The sequence below is a fragment of the Scophthalmus maximus genome, chromosome 12, assembly GCF_022379125.1.
Source record: "Scophthalmus maximus strain ysfricsl-2021 chromosome 12, ASM2237912v1, whole genome shotgun sequence".
Lineage (NCBI taxonomy): Eukaryota > Metazoa > Chordata > Actinopteri > Pleuronectiformes > Scophthalmidae > Scophthalmus > Scophthalmus maximus.
The window spans coordinates 11,304,105-11,327,480 of NC_061526.1; the positions used below are offsets into that span (position 1 = coordinate 11,304,105).

General features: G+C 41.4%; 2 protein-coding genes across 7 annotated transcripts; one reads left to right on the forward strand and one right to left on the reverse strand.

Moving 5' to 3' along the window:
• Nucleotides 1-785: 785 nt before the first annotated feature.
• On the reverse strand, nt 786-5,869 carry il15ra (interleukin 15 receptor subunit alpha). 2 transcript variants are annotated; one of them, XM_035648612.1, is made up of 7 exons: nt 5,633-5,869; nt 4,535-4,729; nt 3,608-3,655; nt 2,690-2,803; nt 1,910-2,020; nt 1,608-1,698; nt 786-1,386 (listed from the first exon to the last, which is right to left on the reverse strand). In XM_035648612.1, exons 1-7 carry the CDS (start codon nt 5,709-5,711, stop codon nt 1,305-1,307), a joined length of 720 nt encoding a protein of 239 aa, XP_035504505.1. In that variant the 5' UTR covers nt 5,712-5,869; the 3' UTR covers nt 786-1,304. The 2 variants fall into 2 exon arrangements, with proteins under 2 accessions (XP_035504505.1, XP_035504512.1); XM_035648619.1 differs by having other exon boundaries at nt 1,910-2,017; nt 5,633-5,866.
• A 670-nt stretch (nt 5,870-6,539) lies between these two features.
• rbm17 (RNA binding motif protein 17) lies at nt 6,540-19,920 on the forward strand. 5 transcript variants are annotated; one of them, XM_035610667.2, is made up of 13 exons: nt 6,540-6,682; nt 10,934-11,082; nt 11,225-11,341; nt 11,531-11,697; nt 12,019-12,143; nt 12,724-12,795; nt 13,643-13,781; nt 13,963-14,114; nt 14,434-14,484; nt 15,982-16,058; nt 16,303-16,401; nt 16,493-16,565; nt 19,693-19,920. In XM_035610667.2, the coding sequence occupies exons 2-13, from the start codon at nt 10,960-10,962 to the stop codon at nt 19,794-19,796; spliced, it is 1,299 nt and encodes a 432-aa protein (XP_035466560.1). In that variant the 5' UTR covers nt 6,540-6,682; nt 10,934-10,959; the 3' UTR covers nt 19,797-19,920. The 5 variants fall into 5 exon arrangements, 4 of the variants coding, with proteins under 4 accessions (XP_035466560.1, XP_035466552.1, XP_035466548.1 ...); XM_035610659.2 differs by lacking the exon at nt 6,540-6,682 and adding an exon at nt 10,398-10,535; XR_007031911.1 differs by lacking the exon at nt 6,540-6,682 and adding an exon at nt 10,438-10,592 and having other exon boundaries at nt 16,259-16,401; nt 19,693-19,761.
• The last annotated feature ends 3,456 nt before the right edge of the window (nt 19,921-23,376 follow it).

A 23,376-nucleotide genomic window follows, 5' to 3' on the forward strand; every position in this document is an offset into this window, starting at 1 on the left:
CAAATCAGCCTCGGCGTTGCGGCACACTGACGACAGTTCCAGGAAAAGAACAATATCATTCAAGCACATCAGACAAAATGTACCATCGCTACAGATTGTCACAGCCAACATGGTAACAGAAAGACTTGATCCTGAAGAAATTATGTGATACTAGTGACAACTCCTCTCACACAACTGAAATTCTCCGCGGGAGGGAGACTACGCACGTCCATGACCAGCTTTTCCGTTTCAAATATGAGCAAAAATGTACAGTATATCTACATCAAAGAGCCATGTCTTAATTTTAATAAAAGATGATTCAACACCACTTGAACAGCCCTGAAGGCACATATTTCAGAGGCATTAGTAGTACCTACACATCTTTACACATACACATTTAAATAATAGTCACACGGTGGATGGACTGTGTGAGTGTGAATTCATGTTCATGTGGAGGTGGGCGCGGTTTTGACACTGTAGGAGAGAGAGAGTGGGGAGGTGCGGAGCTGGATCAGTGAGTGCCAGGTGGGCATGACTGGCACAGCCGAGGAAAGTATTGAAAGTATTTAAGTGCCTTGAGATAATGTGTGTTGTGATTTGGCGCTATAGCCCTAAAATTTAATTGAATTTCAACTTCAAAACAAAACTTCACTCATCCTTTGCGGTAATAAGGAAATGAGCTTCACTGCTTCCCATCTTTTCTCCTTCAGCATAAGGAAACACTGGACTGTCCTTGACGAAAGGAAAGGGGGCAAACATGACGCAGCATTGTAGTTGCACTGTGGGAAAAACCTGAAACACGTGAATGTAGAACCAACAGAACAGCTGCTTTATTTGCGTGACGCGTGACACAACGTCCATTACACTGGGCACCACATACATGAACATGGATTTATACTTCACATCTGTCCAGTCAGGATTGATGTTTAAGAACAAGCACATCGAACTTCAAGTTCACAATATGATCATGATCAATGTAATACAGATGTAAATGTCTTTTCAATCCCACAATTGTGGAATGCACAAACTTTTTTCTTCTTAATAAATAAAAATGGGTAAAAAGCACACAACAGATATTCAATATACTTTTGACTTACTATCATTAACTCTGACTTTTACTTTTTCTATATTTTTTTATTTAACTGTTATTGTTCTCTGCTTGTATATTCCCGATAGTTAAATATAGCCCTCTTGAAAACGTCTTTTCTTAGGTGGTGTGATTCTGTTCTGTACAGGAAACTTTACTTGCATATATTCTGTTGTAAATAAAGTTGTGTTTTTAAAGCCTAGTTTAAGTGCACTGATTTTCTTCTGCACCGCAGTTTTTACGTCTCGAATCCAGATGGAACGGGACTCATGGATATCTTTTCTTCTTCTGTCGCTGGTGGGCCGTTGTTTCGTGACCTCCTGAGGTATAAAGGAAACGGGGGTAAAATTACAACCAGGCAGTTATGATTATAAGAGAGCACATGGGAATTTCGACCAGGGTTTTTAATGTTAAACTTTGTGATATCTGAAGGACAAATAATGTGCTCTACCTTAATTTAAGTTATCTCATTGCGTGACAGAAAGTGTGGCAGTACATAATTCCACATTAAAAAAAACCAAATACATTTAACCTGGCTTACCTTCTATAACATGCGTAGCTGATTCCGATCAAAGCACAGGCGATCACCAACGAAGCGCACACAATCAGCCCTGTTGTTGTTTTGCCAAGTCCTGCAAAAGAAGCGCAACGTAAAACTACTAACTTTAGACTTATTTTAAAATGTGCCACCAATGCTCAGTCTTTGGTTCAACCTTTGAAAGGATAATGCATCTCACTTAAAACTTGCCCCAGTGGCTCCTTCGTCAGTCTCCCGTGTTCAAACACCACAGATAAGATTTGTTCTAGAAGGAGACTTAGTGACAGTTACAGAGTTGAACTTACCGTGGTCAGTTTGGCCGGACGCACTAGGATTGACCGTCGTCCTATTGACAAGCTGGTAGGGAGACGTCGATGTTGTCTGGTCGGATGCTTTGCGGCCCCTCGTGAACTCTGCTTTTAAGAGGTGAAAGAAAGGATGGGTAAGACTTTCCTGTGGGTCGATCATTCATGGGCAGTTTTGCATTGGCAGATAAAGGTGATTTTGAAGTTGTAAAGAATAACCGGTCATATGATTATCCCAATGTTATCCAGGTTTCTGTACTGTTTTGTCTTTTAAATATAAATGTTACCTGTTTTTGATTATTACCAATTTGTCAAAAGTGTATGCTTGTGGATTAAATTTTTTTTGTAATATGATACAACAGTAAACACATGCATAATCTGGCTCTTATTCTTAGAATCAAGAAAAAAAATGCACAAATGTTCAAAACAGATGTCTCCGAAGTGACACGACAAAGCTCAAAACACGGTGGATTCAATCAAATGTTCACACATTAGTGCTGATTTCCTTCTTATACACACACACACACACACACACACACAATAACCAAATCTATATTGATTATACAGTAAAAGTGTATAAATTATTATATTACCGGCGGAGAAATAAAGAAAATTTCAAAGGTAATAAATAAGAGAATAATTCCAGGTGGGATTGGCAGGGGAAGTCGCCAATATAATCATCTGACCTGACAACGATCAGGCATAAGAGCATAGCGTGTGTGTGTGTGTGTGTTTGTGTGTGTGTGTGTGTGTGTGCGTGAGTGATTATCATCTCCTGACCCTGCGTGTGATCTGCCTGCACACCGGGTGAGATTGGCTCTGTGCTGTTTGTGTCTGTCGCCTCTCCGGGTGAGATGCTTCCCGTCGGGGTCATCTGTAGCCTGGGGAACGATGCTGCGGATGACAAGACAAGAAAATGACCTCTCCTACCAATAAAGCTGAGAGCGGGACTGCATTTCCGACTGCTACTATTCCTACCACCAACACCATCTGTGTTACTACACCCATCACTACTACTTATAATACTACTGCCGAAAAAAAAATCAAATTGTGATTTGGACTTGTTAGTTTTTAAAATTCTGTTGCTACATCGTCTCTATTGCATCCGTAACATATGTAACCCCTTTTTTGTAGTTGTATGTGGGTCAGTGTCCATACAACACATGTATAGGTTGTAAAGCTACGGCACACAATTGTTTACAAGAGCATAAAATCCTTCATAGATCTATGCCTCCTAAATTTCTGTCAAAGTTCACCAGATTAATGGGTTTAACTTTTAAAAATTTACAAAATTCTGGTCTGACGTCCACCCCCCATAGTCTCTCAAAATCCTATGGGAAAAACTGCACAACCACAGAGAGAGGAGACAGAAGGAGGAAAATATGGCAAGTCATCCCAAACAAAAAGAATTTCGCCCCCCCTAAACCAGTAAACCTAGGGGAAACACTGCTTAAATATGGCATTGGTGTTTGCTAAACCAATGCCAAGCAATCCTAACATCAATGATCTAAACAGACAAATGTAGCCATTTTTTTGTATCATTATCAGCCGCGCACCATTATTATTCTTTCGTCTTCAAAAATCCAACCCATTTCAACCCGTCATTAATTACAAATGAGTAAATTTGCTTCATATGTGCTTGTGCTCTTTTGTGACGAATGTCCTAATCTAATAATAGATAATAATAGATAGACTCACGTGTTGCTGTGCTCATAGGTGGATGTGTTGTGGTTTTCAGAGGGTCGGCTGAAACGAAAAAAAAAGGATAGAGAAATTGGACTGTTAATCGATCATCTGCAACTAGAAACTTACTTATACTAAACTAAACTTTTTAAGACCAAGTCTCAGTCAAACTCCAGAAATGATGGATCCTATCAGTGTTGCCAGATTGGTCTGTTTTCGGCCAAGAAATTTGGGCGGTTTTGTGTGTGTTTGTCTTGGAGACGTAATCTTTATTACAATTACATTTTTTGTAGAACTAATCCTACATTTCCAATGAACATCGTCACGACATCCTATGTCCACGAAAACAAAATAAAGGAGCTGAAAAAATTAAGTAGTAAAGTTAACATTAGTTCAGAAAAAACAAACAAACGTGGAGATAAAAAACCAGAAGAGCAAAATAGGAAAGCTTGCAGACACAACGGACAATGAAGATGGGATTTGATACATGATCGATGATGATCTTTTTTCTTCTGTTCACCTTTTTATATTGTTATAATTTGTTTTTTTTTTACCATTTTAATGTATAACTGCCATCAACGCAAATCAAATCAATTTCAAAGAAACATGGATGCATCTCATAATCTGGTTTATTTTCCCTGGAAAAAAATTTGGCTAGTGGAAAATCTGACTGGCTGGTAATTTAAATAATCTGCTAGCCATGTAGGCTGGTGATCAAAAAAGTTAATTTAAATCCCTGCATTCAAGTACTATATTTCACTGTATGCCGATAATATAGTGCTCTTTGTCCAGAATTCCATTTCTTCCCCAATTTATGAATATCCTCAACAATTTAGCCAGATTATGGCATGTATGATTAACTCAACTGGCAGATATACATTACTACTTAATTACACAAAGAGGAATTTTCTCTGTGCAATTAGTTATATAGATAGATCTTACGTTTGCAGATGAGGGAGGGTTTGGTCCACTGCAGAGTGCCATTGATTGGGCTGCATTTGATGAGGTTTGAGGTTCCCGCTTTCCTCACGTAGCCGTCCATACACGTGTAGCGAAAGGTGTCATTAAAACAGGTCTCCGGCGGCGGTTTCGTTAGAGGCCTTTGAGGAATTCCTGGACACCGACAGCCATCTTCGTCTAGAAAACAAAAATGCCATGTGACAAAATGACAGTATGGATGCAGAGGGCAATCTCTTGTGCAAAGGTGGCAAAAAATTTTTTTTATAGTTGATCTGAGATTTGTTTGTTTTTCTTGTGACTTGGTTTGAGATATCAAAGGGGGAACAAAAAGAGGGCATGCATGGGTAGAATTTTAGTAGCAAAAACAACACACATTGTAACTTGTATTTTTACTCTACCAGTAACACGTTAACACCGGTAAATGGAGACGTTCTGACCTCAGCTTCTTTCCCAAGGGCCGCAGACAATGCGCCAGTGTCTACAGTACGCGGTTCATTATGAACATTCATAATGCAGAATTGAATCTGAAAGTAAAGCATCTGTTTATGCAGTCCGAGTGACTTCCTGTCAGAATGTCAGATCTGCCATTGATTAAAATTGACAGGGACACTTGACCTTTCTTCCCAGACACTCAAGTCATAAATACCATCTCAAGTGTGAATTTTGGATTTGTATTCTTTTGGTTATTACGTTTTTTTGTTATCGCCCCGTGTATTATAAGTGGTTGTATTGCCTGGGGTTATCATTTTTAATGTTAAATTGTAAAATATATATATATACTATAATGATCTATTAGAAAATCGAATACAAACACAATCCTTTCAGACGGTAATGTCATGTATAACGTTCAGAAATAAATACATAAAAACAAAAGAAAATTAAGAAAATGAAAATAATACAGCACAAAATAATTAATTTGTCCAACAAAATGTGGTTCTTTGGTGCCATTTCTGACCTAATCACCGCAGCAAACGCCTACAGTAAAAGTGAAGTTGTTGTTGTTTTTTTTAAAGGGAACTCTGAACGTGCAGAGCTCGCAATACTCGGAGGTGAGTCCCGGTCCGTGTACGCAGCGCTTACCGCCTTTGGAGCGACGCGCGGCTCCGAGCAGGCAGACCATCATGGCGCAGACGCGGAGTGTGACCGGAGCCAGAGCCATCTGACCAATCTGTGAAGACTCAGAACATGTTCACCGGGTTGAGTGAGACCGGTGAAGACCATCCTCACTGCGAGAAGTCCCGCTGCTGCTGCTGTTCCTACTGTGCCCACTGTACCCGCTTCTGCTGCTCAGACCTCCTTCTTTCACTTTCATCCTCAGCCACACCTCCTCCATAGCGCGCAACCATAGACTGTATGTAAATAGCGCGCGACCGCTGCGCAGCGCAATGGGCGGGTCGTGGCGTCTGCCAGAGGTCGTCGTTGTAGTTCTTTAACGAAACTACGCTCACACTGGACTACATATCTTCTTTCTTTTTTTTTTCCTCCTGAAAAGTTCCCTTTGTGCGTCCATTATATTATGGACGCACAAAACTGCCGCCTAGAGGCAATAATCTGTGTGCACACCAGTGAAAAGGGATATTTTGGTCTATTTTGAAGTGGGGTTGTATGAGTTACTTATGCATAGTTAATATGTCACCTTATGGAGATGGTGATCGGCGAGGTAATTTCATGGAGTTTGGAGGGGAAATGGAAGAAGCGAATGTCTGAGTCCCACTGTTTCAGAGGGGACCACCGAAAAACGTATTTTTCGCCACATTTTTAAATGCCAACCTAAAAATAAAATATCCCTTAATTTGTACGCTAAAGGACGTATTTGTTCACTGCTTGGTTTTCGCTTCTTCCATTTCCCCTCCAAACTCCGATAAATGACATCGCTGATCACCATCTTCCATGAGGTTACATATTAACTATGCATAAGTAACTCACACGACCCCACTTCAAAATCACAGAACTATCCCTTTAAATACAGTGAGCTCGGTCAAAGTCATCCGGCGACACCTAGGTGGAGGCGGGAAGTTTGGTCCCGGGACAGTTTGGCGACACTTCACACGACTGGAGAGATTTTTCACGGGCTCTGGAAGTGGCGGTTGGCAGAAGCTGGTTTGTGACTGGATCGGGATGATGAGTCAGGTAGATGATGACGACGGCGACATGGACTCTGACAACTGGACTAACGTAGGTAGCCAACGAGGAAGGGGAAATGGTGGACTGAGTGCGACTAGCCTAAACAACAAAAGGGGTCTGGAGGAGAACAGCTCGGGTGAGGGAAGGCAGGTCGTTCGGAAAAAGGTAGTGAGAGAGGGATTTAAAATAATTATCAAATTTAAGACAGAAGATTTTCATATACCGATTCATTCAAAACCTCTCAAGAAAGCCAGATAGTACGTAATGGGACAAAAGCAATGACAATAATGGTATAGTTGTGGAGGAATTTATGGAAATTAAAAATTTAGTATGCTTGAATGATGGAAGTGGAACAAGAATAGATGCGAGAACAAGAGTAGAGACCTCCATTGATCTGACACTGGTATCTGATACGCTGGCAAGTACTTGTACATGGGAAGTTATTACAAATACAACAATTGGCAGTGATCATTACCCGATAATGGTAGATATTGGAATTGAATATGAGAGTGAGGTAACACGAGTGGAAACATTCTTTTTTTTCAATAGTGCAGATCGGGATAAATTCAAAAAGATAACTGAGCAAGAAATGGGAAAAATTCTGGTTAATGAAAATGTGAATGAAGTAAATGAGTATGTTTGTAAAGCCATCTTAGAGGCAGCAGAGAAATCTATAAAGAAGAAGAATAGTAGGCATAATATTAAGATTGTTCCTTGGTGGACAAAAGAATGTAGCAAAGCAATGAAAGCTCGAAATAAAGCATTTAAAATTATTAAAAGGAATAGCAGTTTTCAAAATGTTATAGAATATAAAAGAGTGCCGGCAAGGGTACGGAAAATAATAAAAGATGCAAAGAAGGAATACTGGAGAAGATTTTGTAATACTGTGGGAAAGGAGACAGAAATTGGGAAAGTGTGGAGAATGATTAAAAGAATGAAGGGGGGTAAACAAGAGCGTGGTTATCCAGTTTTGAGCGAAGGGGGAATAATAACAGTGAAGGATGAAGAAAAGGCAGAGATGCTAGCTAAAACTTTTGTCAAAATTCATAGTGAAGACAACATCGGTGGGGAAGGGAAAAGAGGAAGGGAAGACACATTAGTAGGAAATGAAGGAATATTAAAGGAGGAAGAAGACATAGACAACTTAACTAATAAACCATTTAGTGTTACAGAGCTGAATCGAGCTCTGAGGAAAACATTGATGTCAGCACCAGGAAAGGATCAAATTAATTATATCATGTTAAACCATCTTGGGGAATCAGCAAAAGAAAAAATTCTGTAGTTGTACAACAAAGTGTGGGAATTAGGTAAGTTACCTCAAAGCTGGAAAGAAGCAATTATAATACCAATACCAAAAACGGGGAAAAATCGCTCGGATCCCAAAAATTACAGACCAATCTCATTAACGTCAAACATGTGTAAAATAATGGAAAAAAATGATAAATGAAAGGTTAATATATCATATTGAAAAGGAAGGATATTTGTCTAGGTATCAGAGTGGGTTCAGGAGAGGGAGAAATACTCTGGACCCTGCTCTGTGCTTAGAAAATGAAATAAGGAAAGCTCAGGTTAATAGAGAGAGTGAGGTGACGGTCTTCTTTGATATAGAAAAAGCAAATGATATGATGTGGAGAGAAGGATTGCTAATAAAACTTAAGCAACTAGGAATCAAAGGACGGATATTTAGGTGGGTTAAAGACTTTTTAAACAAAAGAATAATTCAAGTAAGAGTAGGAAGGAGAGAATCCAAAAAATTTGAAATAGAAAATGGAACACCGCAAGGGAGTATAGTGAGCCCACTAATATTTTCCATATTGATAAATTATATTTTTGTGGGGGTAGAGAATGGGATGGGGGTGTCATTATTTGCAGATGATGGTGCAATTTGGAAAAGGGGTAGAAATGTAGAGTTTGTGGTAAAGAAAATGCAGGAATCCAGTAGAAGTAAAGTAAAATTGTACAACCAGGAAATAGAGAGAGTGAAACAGTTTAGGTTTTTGGGGATATGGTATGATGAGAAATTAACATGGAAGGTGCATATTCAAAAAGTAATAGATAAATGCAAAAAGGTACTGAATGTGATGAGGTGTTTGGTGGGACAGGAGTGGGGGGCTGACAGAGCAGCGATGTAGGCCATCTACACAGGCCTGATCAGATCAGTTCTGGATTATGGGTGCATTGTATATGGGTCAGCAGCAAAAACAACATTACAAAGGTTAGACACGATTCAATATCAGACACTAAGATTGTGTACAGGGGCATTTAAATCAACACCATCAGCAGCGTTACAAGTAGAAATTGGGGAAATGTCACTTGAAATGAGGAGAATACAATTAGAAATAAATTATTGGGGACGGTTACAAGGGCACAGGGAGGATCATCCAGCACAGGATATTCTTAAACCCTGTTGGGACAAGGAGAAGAGGAGAATGAGAAGTTTTGGATGGGAAGTTCAAAGGAAATGTGAGAAACTACAAGTACATACGTTGAATGTCAGTCCAACAGTACCAATGTCTGTAATTCCACCTTGGATACTCCCAGATGCCCCAGTGGATTTAACACTTTTAGAAAAGAATAGACAAAAGATTAACTGGTTCAGTGTACAGGAACGAATTGATAGTTATTATGGTTATGTAAAGATATATACAGACGCATCCAAAAGCTCTGATGGTAAAGTAGCAACAGCAGTATCAGTACTAGAGTTAAATGTCACAAGTGGGAAAAGAATCAGTGATGGGTTATCAATATACACCGGGGAGATGTTGGCAATTCTTTTAGCAGTACAATGGGTTGAAGAAGTAAGACCAATGAAAACAATAATTTGTTCTGACTCAAGCTCATCATTACTCAGTATTAGTAGCAGCCACACAGACAGTAGGAAAGACATTTTAATAGAAATACAACAAACACTGTACAGAATCAATATGATGAGTCTCACAGTACAATTTATTTGGGTTCCAGCACATTTGGGTGTAGTAGGAAATGAAATTGCAGACAAAATTGCAAAGCAGGCGACCAGAAAAACACAAATTGACACCACGGTGAACATTAGCACAACAGAAATTAGGGGAGTGATAAAACAAAATTGAGAAGCATTTGGCAAAAACAGTGGGAGAAGGAAAGGAAAGAGAGATGGTATTACAGAATGCAAAAGAAAGTGGGAGAGATGAGAAGTACAAGAAGAAGTAGAAAAGAGGAGACAATCATTACAAGACACAGATTTGGGCATACTGGACTTAATAGTACACTATTCAAATTAGGAAAACATAACTCAGGAAACTGTGACAATTGCGGACAACAGGAAACAATAGAACACATCATGGTACACTGTCAAAAATATGGGACAGAGAGAACACGACTCAGACAGAACCTGAGAAAGCTTTAGATGAAACTGAATATTTTGGACATTTTACAGCAAGATTCACATAATGAATGTCATAGTCATTTAATACAGTACCTCAGGGAAATAAAGGTGTTAGGGAGAATCTAATCATTGTTGTACGTTTTTTTTTGTTTTTTTGTTGTTGTTGTTGTTTGGTTTGGATTTGTTTTTAGTGATTCCGATCCACACTCCTTACCAGTTGGTAGCGGAAATGCACCATTTCCTTGATTGCCAACCGCCATGAAACAATAAGAGAAGAAGAAGAAGAAGAAGAAGAAGAAGAAGAAGAAGAAGAAGAAGAAGAAGAAGAAGAAGAAGAAGAAGAAGAAGAAAGTCATCCGGCCGCTGGGTGGCGCAAGAGCACAGCGAGTTGCAAAATTATGTCGTCGGCTGCCACGCTTGACTCTTGTTGTTGTGCCGCTGAGTCGAAACGCACAGCGATCGAAGAGCGACATCAGAAGTCCAAGATATATATATGTATATTTTATGTGATACTAATTCGTGTTCAGTTAATGTCCTGGTATCTTAACGCAGGTGGGTTAAAATTAAACAAGCAAGCTAAAGCATTGGCGTCTTTTTTTTTTTTTGGGGGGGGGGGGGGGTTGTTCGGATAATTCGCTCACGAGTCGTGTTAGCATTAGCAAAGTGTTAGCCACAGTTGCTGCCAGTCTCCCCTGGTTTGCTTGTTATTGAGCTAGCTTACTTAGCGAATGTGTATTTGCATTAATGAACAACAGTTACAAAATATGAAGTGAAAATTAGCCGCTAGCTGAATCAGGAGCTGGAGTTCTGTCAAAGTGTCCCAAAACTAAACGATGCTGCTGAAGCCAGTTTAGATATACATTATAGAATAAAATCTGTGTGTGTGTGTGTAGGGGAACAGCAGTACTGACGAGCTGCAATGTCGCTGTACGATGACCTCGGCGTGGGAGCCAGTGACACCAAGACGGAAGGCTGGTCCAAGAACTTCAAGCTGCTGCAGTCCCAGCTGAAGGTGAAGAAGGCAGCCCTGACCCAGGCCAAGGTAGGCACACACGCACTATGTAGAGGTATTACAGCGTTGATCCTGGTGAATGGAGCCCAGTGAATGTGCACTAGATTTGCACACAAGAATGCCCCGCGATCCGAAATGTGTACATCTTCAGTGATCTCGTTTGTGTTTGTAGACCCAGCGGATGAAGCAGTCTACTGTCTTGGCTCCCGTCATTGACCTTAAGAGAGGAGGCTCCAGCGAAGAGCGTCAGATCATAGACACTCCTCCACACGTCGCTGCTGGAATCAAGGTCAGTCTTAAACAGGGAAGCAGGTCGTCAGGGGCTAAGCACTGCTTGGATTGTAAGAGAATACAAACAAATTTTTCTGGGTTGGGATACAGTTGCAAAGAGACATTTTTTCTGCTAAAGTACGTGGGAATATCCACATCAAAATAAAGTTTATGCGATGCATCTTGCATGTGTTTGTGCTTTTTTCAGGATGTCGTGCCCATTGCTTTCTCCTCTGGTGATGCGCTGATCCCGCTGGCGGACGAGTATGATCCGATGTTCCCCAACGACTACGAGAAGGTGGTGAAGAGGCACAGAGAAGAACGACAGCGGCAGCGGGAGCAGGAGAGGCAGAAGGAGATCGAGGAGAGAGAAAAGTATGAGCATCATGCCTGTTAAACCTGCTCAAACAGTGATTAAAAACGGCAGCTGGGATTAAACACGAGTCAGGATATAACGTAGGCAAAAAAGTAGATTACGCTGAAAATTAATCTGTTGATGCCGTTTCTCATCCCATTTATTGCTTTTCTGGATCCTGGGCGGGGGGGCGGGGGGGGGGGGGGGGGGGGGGGGGGGGTGGTCCTTGCTGCAGCTGTAGCCCTTAAAATGCTCCAGGATTTAGTTATTTGTCGCCTGATAGTAAGAAAACCGAAGAAATGTGAGACTCCTGTTTGACTCTGAAACTTGATGTGTCGCAGAAAGAGGAAAGACAAGAACGAGGGTCCTGTAGCTGCAGCGGCTCCAAGTGGTTTCTCTCGTTTCCCGGTGGCGGAGGAAGACTCGGATGAGGATGATGAGTACGAGAAAGAGCGGCGGAAACGAAGTGAGTGTTTCCCTGATGCTTGGCTGAAAATTGTTGTTATATTATTATTATTATTATTACATACACAGTACTGATAATAATGAATAGCAATTACTATCTGAGCGGTCTTGTTCCTGATACCGAATAAAACACGTTTTTAAAAGGGGGTGTTTAAAAATAAAAAAAATTATCTGAATTCATAACAACAATAGAAACTCCTGGTGTAGTGTGAATGCTGGTCTTGTATTGATCATTTAGTCATTTCCCATCGTCTGATATGAAACCAAAGTGTCTTCAGTTTCAGGAAGTAGAACATTTATAAGTAACAGGTGTTAAATGTGAGGAATTTCTGCTTTAGTTCCGTCTGCATTGTCATTTCGGTCACTTGGTGCACTCTGACCGTTTATTGGGTGAGATTAATGAACTGCATGAGCGTAATATTCACTGGGACTCAAAAGGGGAAACAAAATGATGTTGACACCTGAGCATCACTCACAATACAGTTGAGCTTCCAGATGTTTGTGACACCGTCATCAAGTTTCGGCCAAAACAAAGACTAAACTTCTGATGTTTCCTTTTTTTGTCTCGTTGTCCTTCTCAGGTATGGGCGGAGCGGCCATTGCTCCTCCTTCATCACTCGTGGACAGAGATGGTAGGTCTGATGATCCATCAGGTGAGACCAGCAGAATCGATACACCCTAATAGCAGCAGAGGCCCACAGTGGCTTAGTAACGGAGCATTCACGCATACGCGTTGGAGGCTTTGACAGGAACGCTGCTCGTTCACTTTAAATGGGCTGACGTCAAACTTCATTTAGGTTGCATGCCTTTGCTTTGCTTGAGCTACACACTCACCAGTCAATCAAATGACGTTAATGGATATGATATGTGTCCCGAGTAAAAAAAATGATTGGTTGCAGGGCTGGGCGATAAAACAATCTAATTTCTTCAATAGCATTATTACAAAATTCCGATATGATCAATATAATGATTATGCATTGTGTAAGCAGTGTGAGGTGGTATATCACAAAGTGTTTGTCATTTTCTGACCATAAAGAAAAGTTTGAAACCACTACCTTCACCCTGGAGCAAAACTTGGTCTTTAAACTTTAAAGAAATAATAATGTGATATTTATTTGTGATACTTAATCGCTATCGACTAATGTGAATCTTTTTATCTTGATACAATTTTTGGCACTATTGCCCTGCCCTAATTGGTCGTTGTTGTTGTAATGATGATAGCACAAGCACCAAGTGTCGGGCTCGCCCACTGTCGAGGGTTAAACCAACGTGTACGTGTGAGTGCTTGGTAATAGTAATCTTAAACCCCAGACAAATTTTAAGAAAAAGAAATCAATGAGAACATACATTTTGTGTAAGACATTCACAACCTCTGAAGTCCTATATTAGTACAATGCTTTCAATTTGTGTGTTTTTTAACAAAAACATCTAGATCACTTGCATCTCAGTGCAGCACTACATGTGGTTAATGGCTGTGGGTTGTTTTTTGTGTGTTTTCAGGCTCCGCTTCATTCGCCTACGAGGATGAAGGGCGTCCTGCCAGAGGATCGAAGGCCGCGATCCCTCCACCTATGTTTGAGGACTCAGACCGCCCACGTTCACCACCCGCACCCACCAGCTCCTTCTTGGCCAACATGGGGTGAGTCAGACAGACGGGACACACAAAAACACACACACACACACACACCACAGTTTAACACACAAGCAGCTCATGTCCTTGTATTGTAAGTTCCACATATTCATATCGGAATGAAATCGACATTGTGTTTTTTCATTATGAGCAAAGTTTTGTTGAAATAAAAACATGTTCATTTCCACAGAGGTACGGTGGCCCATAAGATTATGCAGAAGTATGGCTTCAGAGAAGGCCAGGGCCTGGGGAAGCACGAGCAGGGCCTCAGCACGGCGCTGTCAGTGGAGAAGACCAGCAAGAGAGGTGGAAAGATCATCATCGGTGACGCTGCAGAAAAACGTAAGGATGCACCTTGGTTTCTTTTTTCCCGCTGTTAATTGTCTCCTGTCATGATCAACGCTTTATTAGGGTCGAGCCAGCAAATCTGTTAGGATTATTTTATATTTCTTTTTCTTGTTCCACTTAGTCTCCTTTTCAATTTGCAATTTTTTTCAGAAAACGTTACTTACTTTACTACACTCATCAGTGACCACCGTAATGTCATTTTCGCATCACTTGGATAAATGACTGTGACCTTGTCTGCATATGTTTGTACATTTTTTTTCTTTTTCATTTGTGTCCACGTTGTGTATGTTTGTGTGTGTGTGCGACTGAGCAGCAGGGTCCAGCCTGTCAGCCGTTGCTGAAACTTCAGTCGGAGGCTTTTCAGGTTTGCCTCCACTCCATTTTTCTCTGTCCCTCTCACCCTTTAGTCTACAAGTGACTCGTGGTAGCCAAACTGAAATCAGCGATGTGGATTGCGAACTTTGCAACCCAACAGGCATCATGTTTTAAGATATGCCATGGCAAGGATCAGAATAGATTTGCATGGGTTTTCTGCTCAATGTGATGTCCACGCTTCATTTCTAATGCTGCTGTTGTCTCATTTAAACATGGTTGTTCTCCCAACCCTTAGAAAATGATAAGAGGGTGCTAAAATAGCTTAAAGTCATAGTTTAACATTTTGGGAGAGAAATTCGCTGCCTGGGAAAGTGTTAGATGAGAAGATTGACGCCACTTTATGACCTGACTGTTCAGGCGCTTTCACACCTACATGGGTTGGTCCGAACCAAAATTGCAGGTGTGAAAGGTTCCTCAGACCACGGTCTGGGTTCAGATAGAACTGAACCGTGGTTCGTGTGAAAATCTTTTTTGGTTGGTGCAGACTTGGTCTCGATTTTCTCGTGTGAAAACACCCAACAGGCGCTTAGCTTAGCTTAGCATAAAGACTGGGAAGAAATAGGAACGAAAATAGGAGGTTTCCAGTCTTCGCGATAAGCTAAACTAACAATCTCACAAGGCTGTCATTGATCTTCTCATGTAACTCGAGCCAAAAAGCAAATAAGCACATTTCTGAAAATGTCAAACTGTTGCTTCAAATATTAGAAACTAGTGAAGCGTGGGATTCTGTCTGCTGCCTGACGTTGTTTATAGATGGCACCGACTTTGACCTTGTGTGTGTGTGTAAGCACACGCACCCTGGAGAGGAAATGGGTTCACGTCATGTACATTTATTTACTAACGGGGATAATTATTATCATTTATGCTGGAATGACTTGACCTGTGAAATGATTCTTTCTGAAAACACTGACTGCTTCTGGCCACTAGGTGTCAGGCTGGTCGCTGCTTTATTTTTTCAGCAGAACTGTTGCATGAGCCCTGTTATCAGTATATCCGTCTAAAATGTGTGAGTTAAACCAGACACTAGGTGAAAAGTTTAGGTATGCTGCATATGTACAGTCTAAATACTTCATGTGTATACCTGAATGTTTCATTGTTCCATTGAGCAAGGCATTTGTCCCTCTGCTGCATGTTCAGCTATCCAGCAGTGGAGCAACTGCACTCATGACCCGTTTGGAACAGCATGTATAACACAATGAAAAACAGCACTCTAAAGAACTATGACGAAAACAGCCAGACGTGACGACTGAAAAAGGAGATATGAGTTTGGCTCGGCAAACACGGAACATAATTTTTTATAAGAAAAGACGTGAACAGTTGTTTCGTTTATTGCATGTGTTGAAACAAGCTCCAGGTCTTGAACAATACAACATGATGCTGTTTCTCATTGCTCCATCCAGCTCTGCAGCAGCAGCAGCCTGTGAATATTCTTTTGAGGGGTTAAAACAAAAAAAGGTTAACTTTTTGTCTGTTTCCATCCAACCAGCCGACCCCTCTAAGAAGTCGGACGCAAACCCGCTCACGGAGATCCTCAAAAATCCAACCAAAGTAGTTCTGCTGAGGGTATGTCTGTCTCTGTGTGTGTTTGTGCGTGTTTAGGAAAATATTCTACTAGACAGATCACACACTGCACATTCAACATTGCAGAGAATATGAGTGTAATAACAAGTGAACCAATTTTTTGGAAATCAATCACAAGTCAGAAAATTGAGACACTAGAAGACCTGGTAGAAGAAGAAATTATATTTCATCATCTCCAATAGATCCAGGCACGTAAAGCCCTTGTGTGCACGTGTTTGTCTCCCAGAACATGGTGGGCCGAGGAGAAGTGGATGAGGACCTGGAGGGAGAGACGAAAGAGGAGTGCGAGAAATACGGCAAAGTGATCAAATGTGTAATTTTTGAGGTGAGGGGAGCGAATCGCAGGGGTTTCGACGTGATGGAGGGTTAAGTGGATTGGACAGAATAATCACAGAAACACACTTTTCCCTTCTCAGATCGCAGTTGTCACGGACGACGAAGCTGTCCGGATATTTCTAGAGTTTGAGAGGGTGGAGTCGGCCATAAAAGGTCAGTGTTTTTCTTGTTGTCCTCGAACAAGGCGTCTCCCGCCTGAACGCATCAGAAGAAACAACTGAAGTGGCCGACACGGCAGCAGATTTGTCTCTATAACACACCCTCAGTTTGTGTCGCCTTAAAATGGAAACCCAGGCTGTGGCTAGAGTTGATGGTTTAATCCCCATTTTCTCTGGTCGATGTGTCTCACCGAAGTGTCCTTGGGCAAGACCCTAAATTGTCCCTTGCAACTGTGCCGAATAAATGATGTCTCATGGAAACAGTAGCGCACTGTGGGGTTCCAGCTTAAGATGAATGAGCGGCTCCTTCTCTATGGCAACAGATGCCAATGGGTATTAAAAAGCAAACACTGCCTGCAAAATAGCTTGTTCCGCTCGGGGCTAGATGTTAGCCAGTCATAGCGGTCGTAGTTACCCTCAATGAAGTGCCGTGCAAAACCTTTGCCAGCCGTCGCCAGCCCATCCAGCTGGCGACGGCTGGCAAAGGTCTTCCTCTTGAAATGATTTTCTTTTTTCTCTCCAAATGATTGCCTTGGAAAAGGCAAACAAAGGAGATCGGACATGGGATCAGTAGGTGGTGTGAAGGCGGCGGCCATAGCTTAGTTCACTCACAAATCGCTCACAACCCACCAAAGGTTCAAACTAAATCTACGACATCAGCAAGGGCCTAGCACCGACACATCGCTGGGCCCCTGGCATTCTGTCACTATATGCATCAACATTTGATTGGCTGATGAGACACTTCAGTCAAAGTTATACTCAAAAGGGAAATGGCAGCTTCAATGAAAGGCTAGCAGTACTTCTAGTGCTGGTCCACGGAGCTGTGATGCGTTTAGATGACGCATGGAAAAGACGCCCGCTCAGCCTCACAAAAATAACCATATTCTTTCTGGGAATATAATCGGAACGTACTGTAAAAGTAATTGAGTTCAGACACACATTCATTTTATTATGAAGAAAAAAGGCCCTGATGGCCCAGACAGCCTACCGCTGGATACAAAGCAATCTGTGAATGTGTGTGTGAATGGGTCAGAATGTGTTTGGTGGTTTCGTGGATCGACTTTACGTGAATGCGTCACTTGTATAACTGCTCCAGTAATGTGGGTGAAAGCGTGTCCCATTCTAAATGGGTTGGCCCAGATGAGAAGCCAGGTGAGACTCGGCTCCCTGCGGCGTTACATCACACGTGGCCCAGGAACCCAGCCATCTCCCCTGCGACACCGGGCAGAACCGCGCTTACATCACAGCTCTGAGAAAGCGGGACACACACACGCACTCACTCTAAGAACAATGCGTGGGCTGCAGTCAATTTGACAGAGGTGTCACACTGTATGGTGTTTTCATTGAAGATGATGATGATGGTAAAACATTTTAGTGCTCCATTGAGGGAGCCATTTCCTTGTACTATTGCCATTCCACCCTGTAGAGATCATCACTGTCCTGCTGCACAGCAGGCAGTCGAGTTGAGTCTTGTTTCTGTCTGGGACTGAATGAAATTCAAATATAACCTTAATCACTTGCCATGTGGAAATTTGTTAAATGTTATTTTAAGGGTTTTTTTTTCAAGGCGGTAACATCTCACCATTAACCTCTTTGAAAGTACATTACTGTAATAGTGGTAAAAATAGACTTATTTAGATTTGTCTGGAATTTTGTGGAACAATCCAAAAAGCCACACTAGCTGCTCTTTGAGCCTGCACTTGAGCTAAATGCTAACGCTGTCGCTGATGCTAAATATCCAGATATTTTGCAGATATGATATATATGCCTCGGCAGGAATTGGCCATGAACCAAGTTGTTGTTCAAACTAATATGCTGGACTGATGTCGGCAGGTCAGGGGGATCACCAGAGGTAATAAAAGTTATCTTACAGGGTCCATCAGTCAAATGGATTGTTAAGAAATTTCATCCAACATCAGAAACATCAAACTCATAGTGGCACCACGGGAGAAGTCGGGGAAGGGGATTAATGCTCTGGGCAGTCAGTTCAACTCATTCACTAGCTGTTGAATGAATGTTTCTACATATCTTTTTTTTTTTTTTCGATCAAAGTAGTTGAGTGACTGACATCCACCAATGGAAACCAGTCACTACCACGACAACAATATAACTCTGGTTAAGTTTTTAAAAGCATACTGAATCTATACACAGATAGAACTACAAATACTGTAAATGTACATTGGAAAGATGTGTTTATACACACCTTGTTTGGTTCAGTCTGTTTTGCGGGACAATGTGCCGACTCCTGTCCTGTCCTGTCGTGCAAGGACAGTGGATTTGTTCCACTACTGGATTGGGACACAGACACGACATGAGATTGTCCATGCCCTTGATAAGGTGAACTCTGTCAGAAGGGACAGAATCAACGCTTGCGTATCTCAGTTGTTCTTTCACAGCGTTTACTGTACGTCTGCCTCTTCGGGCATTAACAGGAGACACTTTCGGGGAAGGCCACAGTGAGGTCATCGTTTTCTTTTCTTTTTTTTTCTCAGAATGTGTTTCTCTCTGAGATGACCATCGCTTGCACATCAACTGTGGCCGCCGCGTCATGTTTATTCCACAAATCTCGAAAAATTTCTTCTCACAAGAAGAGAAGTGAGCGTGTTCTTTAAAGTTAAAGGGGGGAGGGAAAAAATCCACCATAAAACAAGTGACTTGTTAAAAAAACTGTGGCTTTGTTTAGTTTGGTGCATTTGTGTTCTCTATTTTTTGGATAACTGACGTGCCATTGCATATTTACTCACATTTCCAGCAGCTACAGATATGCTAATAGTAATGACTGAGGAATGGCGATCGCTCAACAATCAGTAAGCGAGAAAAACAACTCATTCAGACGCCAGCACGGCATGTTGGATACAAATTCTGAGAACGTTTTGCTTTGGCGATAAGCGCATAAACCGAGACAAACGCTTGGGTTATCTCACAGCCTCCTTTGAGCAGATTCTCGTCAAAAGCCCCATAGCAGTTTCTCGTAAGAGGGCATTCTCGGACACCGCGGAGTATCCGACCGGGGATTTCCTGGTTTCTGAAACAAACACTAATCCTGTTGTTGGACGTTTTATCTGTGTCCACGTATTTGGGTACAGACTGACCTGTGTGTGTCTCATTCTCTCTCTATGCAGCCGTGGTAGATCTGAACGGGCGCTACTTCGGTGGGCGAGTCGTCAAGGCCTGCTTCTACAATCTAGACAAGTTCCGGGTGTTGGATTTAGGGGAGCAGGTCTGATGTCGACACTGGAAGACACTGAAAGACACACACACACACACACACACACACACACACACACACACACACACACACACACACACACACACACACACACACACACACACCGTCTGCTTTACTTGTACATAAACATTTTTTTTTATTTTCTGAAAAACAGTGAAGTGTCCACTCTATATTAATGTTTATTTTCCTGTGATGAATAATAACCTTTATGTAAAAAAAAAATAAAGGGTCAGAACTATGTCAAGTTTTCTGTTTTCTTCTGATTATTCCAAGCAGATGTTCACATCCTGTTGTGGATGAGCTTGCAATATCCAAGAAGGCCTAGTTTCCCCACCTCAGTATTTTCTCGTCACATAACACAGGCTCCTCAGCAGTGTTAACACATCTCCAGGGCCCCGTAGTCTTAATTTAGCCCTGATGCATTGTGGGAAGGGGACTGGGATGGCGAACACAGCCTCAGCCTCATTCAGAACTTATGCAAGTGCACCGAAAAGGGCCCCCGGAGGCTCCGGTGGAAAAACGTCAGCGGGGTGTCCCGACGGAGCAGGTTTTGATTCAGATCAGGGAAAAACGGGCTGGAGCGAAAGAAAGAGAGATGAGAGGAGACCGAAAAGAAAGATTTCATTCTGTAATTTATATTGCAGGGCTGCAGAGGGGTCAGAGGTCAAAGGAATATGAGTTAACAGACTGAAGCGTATCCATAAAAACAGACATTTGACCAGCTGTGGAAGGACTCAAATATCCTGCTGACGTTGAAGTGCTGCTATTGATAGTTCGCTCAATGTTTCTTCGTACCAAAGAAGTTACTTCTGGAAAAAAGTGTCTGGTTAAGAAGCGGTTAACGGAAACAGTTTTGCGCGTGCATGCATGCATGCGTGTATATGTGAGAACCAGGCGTGAGATGCATGGGCAGAGCGTGTCCTGAGCGTGCACGGTAGAACACGGTGGCGTGATTGGTTGTCGGCGTCCCATTAATACCCTAACCCAAATACCAGTGGGTGTGTCACACGAGATGGGGTCGCGGGGATAAGCTGCCCGTGGCTTCAGGTGGCTGAGGGTCACCGGTCCATGTGTAAGGGCAGGAACTGCAGGTTGACCTGGTGACGATGTCTCTGGTGTCTTTTGAGGACAACACACACCAACGACATGAAAGAGTGCACAGCTTAAAAGGAATTAATAACTATATAAATACAATATCATTTCAACCTATTTCCCTGTCGTCATCTCAACAACAGCGTAAAGAGGCTACGTTTGCATCCACACGCATCCAGACAATTACAGTTTAAAGGCGTTTAAGAAAGAAAAAAAACAATATCCATCCATCCATACTGTAGTGGTTCAGTAAAAGTACCTTTACATTTGTGCAAAACTGACTTTTAGATCCTACACAAGTACAGAAGCATGAGCGAAAAATAAGGTACTTGCATGTCAAGTAAGTAAATTTCATTATTAGTTATTATACAAATCGTGCTGCGTCAATGTGCAAGCGTCCTTTTATACTTTGACTCGGTCGAGGTTGGGTAACAAGCTTGCTGATGAAATGTGGTGGATTACTCAAAGTACAGCCACGTGAAAAATTGTGCTCCAGTCTAGTATTAGAGTACATTAATTTCCACTACTGGGAAATAATCTGTCTGTCTGTTCTGACCAAGAGGAGAACAAGAGGTCGTGCTTCTGTCGTCAGAGTAGCTACAGGAAAACAACAACCCGCTCCGTGCAACCAACGACATCATAGCAAACTGTGTACAGTAGTCTGAGGTCAGTTACAGGCTCGGCACATAGCAATGGCCACGTTCCTGTCGGGAACAGGCAAGACGAGGCATCTGGTAGGTTGATGTGCGGGAATACACTCATTCCATGTATGAGATTCAGCACTGGGTTCAGTAAATGTGGCACACTATATTGCACACATACATAACATTTAGTTTCCATGTATGTATTGCTGTAATAAAAATGTTAATGTTGATAAAAAATGATTGTCTTTCTGTTGTCTCTCTTTACTTTCCTCAACTGAGATTCATCCTCAATCCGTTTTCTGTCTATGAAGTTATACAATAGAAACTCTTCTGTGTCTAGACAAAAGGTCATTGCAAGTAAATTTCATTAGACTTAGTCAACAGGTATTATTTATTCTTAATGATTTACTCTTTTTTCTCTGCTTTTTTAATCGTAAAAGTGCAAGAGGGTGATAATCTAATCCTGAATACCCCCAGAATCTGCATCTGTGTTCCCAAATGTAATCTTTCCAGTTGTTTCACTATCAGAACAAACAAAAGACACAAAAAAAAACAGTTGAGTTTCAAAACTGCACTTTCTTTCCCTAAGAGGGAAAGGTCAGGACCTGACCTTGCTCAAGTTTAAATTTCTCCTAACTACAGCTACCCACGAAAGCAGCGACAGCACACAAGGAAGGGTTTTACTGCTGCTGCCCTTTGCTCGGGTGAACTACAGGAATGAATTTTTTCACTGATGAAAGTAAACAGGACAAACAAACCGTGCAGAAACACAGTGAGTTATATATTTAGTCTCTGCCCAGACGCTGTTAAAAAAACCCATACAGAATCCATAAAATACATGGTAACAAAATTATAACATGAATATTTCAATTAACCATCTGGGATGTCCCAACTTTACAATACCCACACCATTTAATTCCCTTTTTCTAAAGTGCAATATATGTGATTAATTCTTTTTTCATTTTTTTTTTCATTTTACAGTCACATAAAAAAATAGACATGACGAGTAGAGCAAAAGTTCAGAAAAAACAACATAAAATTGAAATAAGACCATATATGTGATTTTACAGGTCTCCTGGTCAAACACTTCAATATCAAACAATGAGCTTCTTTTAAATCTCATTTATCGAGGGAGTCTGGCTTGACCCCTTCACCTTTTCCCCTCTGCAAAATCTTCAGTTTCCTCCAATTTTGGGCTTTTTCAAACCACATAACCATGTATGTATAATTATGACTCAATGGGACAGCCCCGAATGGGGAAGCAGGACGAGGCGATGCGAGAATCGGCACGTCTCCTCAGGTTGTACTACTGCAAAAAAATAAAAAATAAACCCCACAGCAGAGCCTCTGATGCGGCAGCAGGCGGACGTGCAGAAAAGTGTTGTGTCAAATTTCAACATGTGAAGAAAAATTATTATAATATATTATTATACTGTGTTTAGGCATTAAATCGCCCGTTTAGAATGGTAAAAAAATTACTGATGTAAGAACATGTTGTCTTGTTACAAATAAGATGAATAAAAATCAACAAGGATTTTAAAAATTGCCGACACCTCTGCAGCAGTAAAATAAATTTTCAAGAAACAACAGATCATGTAACAAAGAGCTATACTTCAAATAATGAACACGACACAACAATATCGTTGAAACAATAACAATACGCCGCAAATGGTCGAAAGAAATGTTATATTAAAAATATGTTCATAGAATATGAATGACTGCCACTGCTGTAATAGAAATGTAATAATCACAACACAAAACAACTACACATGACTACGTTTAGTACGGACCAGAGCCTGCGTTCATGAACTACAGTCTTAATGATATCTGATATTAATAAG

Bases quoted from the DNA above. Each gene is read 5' to 3' on its own strand.
- il15ra (XM_035648612.1), bottom strand. From the start codon at position 5,711: ATGGCTCTGGCTCCGGTCACACTCCGCGTCTGCGCCATGATGGTCTGC. The intron at 4,730-5,632 runs GTAAGCGCTGCG...TTTGTTTTCTAG, and splicing joins CGCGCGTCGCTCCAAAGGCG to ACGAAGATGGCTGTCGGTGT. The intron at 2,021-2,689 runs GTCAGGAGATGA...ACCTCTTAAAAG, and splicing joins GCAGGCAGATCACACGCAGG to CAGAGTTCACGAGGGGCCGC.
- rbm17 (XM_035610667.2), top strand. From the start codon at position 10,960: ATGTCGCTGTACGATGACCTCGGCGTGGGAGCCAGTGACACCAAGACG. The intron at 11,698-12,018 runs GTATGAGCATCA...GATGTGTCGCAG, and splicing joins GAGATCGAGGAGAGAGAAAA to AAAGAGGAAAGACAAGAACG. The intron at 16,059-16,302 runs GTATGTCTGTCT...TTTGTCTCCCAG, and splicing joins CCAAAGTAGTTCTGCTGAGG to AACATGGTGGGCCGAGGAGA.